The 5,197-nt window shown below is 43.6% G+C and overlaps 1 protein-coding gene across 2 annotated transcripts; it reads left to right on the top strand.

Moving 5' to 3' along the window:
* The first annotated feature begins 489 nt into the window (after positions 1 to 489).
* On the top strand, positions 490 to 4,059 carry LOC133919379 (probable choline kinase 2). Of its 2 annotated transcripts, XM_062363758.1 has the most exons (7): positions 490 to 1,140; positions 1,644 to 1,765; positions 1,861 to 2,056; positions 2,512 to 2,629; positions 2,752 to 2,799; positions 3,282 to 3,382; positions 3,465 to 4,059. In XM_062363758.1, exons 1-7 carry the CDS (start codon positions 736 to 738, stop codon positions 3,555 to 3,557), a joined length of 1,083 nt encoding a protein of 360 aa, XP_062219742.1. In that variant the 5' UTR covers positions 490 to 735; the 3' UTR covers positions 3,558 to 4,059. The 2 variants fall into 2 exon arrangements, with proteins under 2 accessions (XP_062219742.1, XP_062219749.1); XM_062363765.1 differs by lacking the exon at positions 3,465 to 4,059 and having other exon boundaries at positions 3,240 to 3,374.
* Positions 4,060 to 5,197: the final 1,138 nt, after the last annotated feature.

Raw genomic sequence — 5,197 nt, 5'->3', positions numbered from 1 at the left:
TTTAATCACCCTGCAATTGAAGCATACAAAGAAATTTTACAGAAATCTACACACAAGTTTTCAGTGCGAACCAGACAAACCTGAAAAACAGAGCTCCTGTTCTTTTTATTTACTGCCTCCATTTTTAAATAACAGTCACCATGACTTCGAGCTTCAATGTTTGATCGTCGATTTTTTACAAATACACACACAAATTATTCTACTATACAGCATCATTAAACTACTTTTGATGACAAATTTAAAAGTACTATTTTCACTTTACTTGCTTAAATATTTTAAAAATTATTATCGAACAAAGTTGCAACAATACTGTCAACTGCGCTGTATTTTAAACGGAAGTAGGATTACTTGGAACCCTCGCCACCAAGTAATGTAAAGACTGAACGCGGTGTGTCAACACGGAATGAAGAGAAGTTAGAGGGGCCATGTGCAAAACCACGCGCAACTGACCCTATTTATACGTGCCCATGTCGAAGCAGATAGCCATCCCCTCCCAAAACACAGCGCAAAACTCGCTGTGTTACTCGCCACGCTTTCCTCTAATCTCGCGCTTCACACCAATCGCTTCAGGGGAAAAAATCAATTTTGAATAGGGAGAAAACACCAAGAAACGAAGAGGAACTCCATAAGAAGGCGCCAAATCTCCATTTCTCTTCCACTTGCATCCATTTTTCTCTTCCCTCGAAGGCTTGATCGCACGCGAAGAGGAGGAAAACGAGCGGCAATTTAAGGAGGATGGTGGTGGTCGACAACCTGAGCCAGTGCGCGCGGGCGGCGGAGGCGGCGGGGCCGCGGATCCCCAAGGAGGCGCGGCGGCTGCTGCACGAGTTGGCGGCGGCGTGGGCGGACGTGGCGGACTGCCGCGCGCTGGAGGTCCTGCCGCTCAAGGGCGCCATGACCAACGAGGTCTACCAGGTGCAGTGGCTCACCGGCTTCCCCGGCCCCGACGGCGAGGCGGAGCGCAGGGGGGAGCGGGAGGTGAGGAAGGTGCTCGTGCGGATATACGGCGACGGCGCGGACCTCTTCTTCGATCGCGAGGACGAGGTGCGCACCTTCGAGTGCATGTCCCGCCACGGCCAGGGACCCCGCCTCCTCGGCCGCTTCCCCAACGGCCGCGTCGAGGAGTTCATCCACGCAAGGGTACCTACTGAATTCTGATACCGCTTCTAATCAAACTACCTGCCGTTCTTGGACTAGGAATTCAAGCTCTATCTTCCTCCCCACTTTTCTAGTTTTTCAAGACAATCCTTGGTTGCCTTTTGTTTTCTTCCTCTGTTCAGCTGCATCCTTAAGAAACTCGTAGCTTGCCCCCATTTTTTAGGAATTATGACGCACTTTTACTTTCTTTGGACGAGTGATTCTTCTTTTACTTCTTTTGTGGATTCTAGTTGAATTTTGTGCCAAATTAGGCAAGAGTGGCATTTTCTAGATTCTTCGTTTTACCTTTTTATTTGTGTCGCTCTCATGGAAATGAGTATCTTATGCTGTGTCTTGGTTGAACGAAAATTATGAATATGAAGTACCACGCAACAGAAATGCTACCAGATTTTTCCGCTTGAGTTTTTTCAGTGACAAAAAGATATGTAATCAAGATGTCCAATCGCTTATGTCACTTCACAAGCAAATGTGATTGTTTCTTTCAGACACTGTCAGCTGCCGACCTTCGCGATCCTGAGATTTCAGCTCTTGTAGCTTCCAAACTGAGGGAATTCCACAACCTTGACATGCCTGGTCCCAAATTTGTGCTCATTTGGGACAGACTGAGGTAGGGTCTATGTTGCTAAATAATTGCTCTATTAATAGCCATTTATAAAATTAAAAATAGGGGATCAAAGTCTGAACCTGCTCATACAAATACAGGAACTGGCTCAAAACTGCTAAGAACTTGTGCCCACCTGAGGAAGCCAAGGAACTTCGCTTGGACAGCCTGGAGAACGAGATTACTTCATTGGAGAAAGAATTTTCAGGTGATTACCACTGGGTTGGTTTTTGCCACAACGATCTTCAGTATGGCAACATCATGATTGATGAAGTGACCAACATGCTGACAATCATTGTAAGTTTATGCATCCGTAATAATTCCCTTTCAATCTTAATTATTTTTTCTGCAGTACAAGTATTCTTTTGATGTGTGTCAATCATCAATTATGTGCCTATAATGCAAATACAGACATGAAAGGGGAATCTCTTGAACATGGGTAGGTAGGACTTCCAATTTTTTTCTTGTAACAGAGTTCTCTTCTATTGAGTAACACATCTTGCCTTGTGCAAAATAGGGATGGTTGTAATTGTTGAATCAGTTTATTATAGGGCTGCTTTTCTTTTCCTTTCACACTAATTGGCGTGTGCTTGTTGTGTTCCCTACGACCTGAACATACTAAGTTGTCACGCCTCTGCTAAAGACAGAGTTTCAGTTTTGGAGAGAACTATGTAAAGCATTCATGGTTGCTTTTTTTATTGTTTTTTATTTGTACCAACCTGCCATGACAGAATCTTCTCTTATTGTCTCAGGATTACGAGTATGCAAGCTTCAACCCAGTTGCGTACGACATTGCTAACCATTTCTGCGAGATGGCGGCTGACTATCATTCAGCAAAGCCTCATATACTGGACTATAACAAATATCCAGGTATTTCATTTCTAAGAAAACTATTGATGAATGCACGGTTGTTTTTCTTTGCTCTTTATATCAGTTTGCATAATGGTTCAGTGTTCAGCCTTCCTCACGTGCTATTCTTTTCTACGTTACAGATATTGATGAGCAGAAACGTTTCGTGAAGACCTATCTGAGCACTTCTGGTAAGTGTGAGTTCATTGTTTGGTTTGATTCTCCGAATTTCTTCATCATGATTTTAGTTGAGCACGCCATTGTGATACAAATTTGCACTTCCGATTCTCATAGAGTATGAACCTTTTTTGTAGTCTCAACTCTCATGTCCAACCATTGAATACAAATTTTAAGCAGGAGTGAAAAACACAACAAGAAAGTTAGTTTTGACAATTTCAGCGTTCATAAAACAGGACGGCCAAGCTTCTTGCACATATTGAACACACAAAGCAAACGAACTAGAACAATTCCTTTTGTAAGAAACATGACACACCGCAAATGGTCACCAATTCACCATCTTTCCAGATTCCATGTAATGCGATGAACTGTAACGCAATATTCTTTTCATTCGAAGTAAAAGTATCCCTATTCACTATGGATGTTCTTTGACTAGTTGTTTGGTATTTTGTAGACCATATCTCCTAAATCCTAATTGCGTGTCACTACCTGGCAGGTGACGAACCTGATGCGGAAGAGGTGGAGAACCTGCTCCAAAGCATCGAGAAGTGCATGCTCGCCAGTCATCTAGTGTGGGGCCTCTGGGGAATAATTTCGGTGAGTTCATGTGTCGGGACTCACGTTTTGGCGCTGCAAAACTAAAACCTCTGTGGTATTTTTTAACTTCCATCTTGTGCAGGATCATGTCAACGACATTGACTTCGACTACAAGGAGTATGCGAGGCAGAGATTCGATCAGTACTGGCAGAAGAAGCCTGCAATCTTAACTTGATAAATATGTGAATAAGCACCCATGGCCTCAGGAGCTCCCCGAGGGCCTGTGCTGCACACACAGATTGTGCAATGTCACTGACAAAGAGAGAAGCTGTGAAAGAAGAAGATAATGATGAGGACGAAGGACCCCGTTTCGGGATCAGGGAGCTCTTATTCCGAAACTTGATTAGCTTCGGATTCAGGAAGGAAGAAGCTATGGGGCTTTGGTTGTTCGTTTGTACGGAGTATGAATGCAACGAAAGATAAAGCCTCAGGGTTGCGTGCTGTATGTGCAGTTTAGCCAGCACTGCGTGGGCCGTGGGTCGTGGTGCTGTTGCCGTTGTGTTTTTAGTTTATGTATGCTTGGTGGTAATATAGTGGGCTTGGCTTTGTGCTTGGAGAGTCCTAGCCTTGTGACAATGCATCTTTTGTATACTACGTACATGACTACACAGAAACGTCCTATGCTGTTTCTTCGTTTTTGGTAATAAGATGAGGTTGTTACTTGTTGGTATTTGTAACTAATACTGCATAGCTCGCACTGAAACTATTCAGTTATCCCCCCACTCCCACCAGTCCCACCAGTCCACCAAACACACACACACCTTCAGGTCACGTGTGTTGTTTGTCTCTGTACCAACCACGAGTTAGTGTCCAATTGTGTTTTAGTTTGGTAGGCGTCAGTAATATCGGATGATCCATCCACCTGAACAGCTATTTTAGGGATCGATGAAAACATGAACGCTAACGAAATACGTGCACAACACGTTCTCCAAAAAAAATGATAACCCGAACGCTTGTTTTCCTTTGCCTGTGAGCTGCTTGAAAGCATTGGTCCTAAGAACTGACGAGTTAGGCAAGTGCGCCATTCCATCTACAAAAACTTGTACGCACATCTGTTTACCGCCTCCAGAAACCTCACAGGGGGGCGAATCCGTTCTCTCATACCGGCGCGCGGATCGCGGCAAGACAGCTCCCGCTGGGCCACAGGTCCGTCATGCCGTTGCCTATCCGACCTTTCATAGCCCAAAGCCGCCCTTTTTTCAGTCTCGCATCGGCCCTCTCCCCTTCCCGAGTGGAATTTTTTTTTATATTTTGTTTGTTTAATATTTTGAAGAATACATGACCGTTTCAAAAAAAAATTGTATGAGTAGGCTATCATCGCCGATTCAACAGGTGAGAATAGAATCTCACCCATTGAACAGGTAAGAACTTGTGGGTCTCAACGCTCAATGCATTAAATTATCGAAGAGAGGAAATTCTCGCTTGTTCAATGGACGAGAATTTGGTCTCGCGAAAAAATTGCATGGATAGGCTATCATCGCCGATTCAACATGCGAGAATAGAATCTCACCCGTTGAATAGGTAAGAACTTATGGGTCCCGACGCTCAATGCATTAAGCTATCGAAGATAGGAAGTTCTTGCTCGTTCAGTGAGCGAGAATTTGGTCTCGCTCGGGCAAGACACTGCCCAATGAATATGCGATATGAATTTTTTTTGCCGCTTAATATAATTATTTTTCTAATATAATTTTTTTATACGGTAATTTGAAAAATATTGCACATTTAGCGAAAATGCTAGTTGTGCAAATAGTTGTCCAAACAGCATTACATAGTGGTTCATTCTATTCTTAATTTTGGTTCAATGTCATTTTATCA

The sequence above is a fragment of the Phragmites australis genome, chromosome 1 (genome assembly GCF_958298935.1).
Source record: "Phragmites australis chromosome 1, lpPhrAust1.1, whole genome shotgun sequence".
Taxonomy (NCBI): domain Eukaryota; kingdom Viridiplantae; phylum Streptophyta; class Magnoliopsida; order Poales; family Poaceae; genus Phragmites; species Phragmites australis.
Note: the sequence above shows the minus strand (reverse complement) of the source record. Positions and strands in the feature narration are given on the sequence as shown.

Coding starts and splice junctions, on each gene's coding strand:
- LOC133919379 (XM_062363758.1), top strand. CDS start 736: ATGGTGGTGGTCGACAACCTGAGCCAGTGCGCGCGGGCGGCGGAGGCG. Junction 2,057..2,511: donor CCAACATGCTGACAATCATT/GTAAGTTTATGC, acceptor TTATTGTCTCAG/GATTACGAGTATGCAAGCTT. Junction 2,800..3,281: donor GACCTATCTGAGCACTTCTG/GTAAGTGTGAGT, acceptor ACTACCTGGCAG/GTGACGAACCTGATGCGGAA.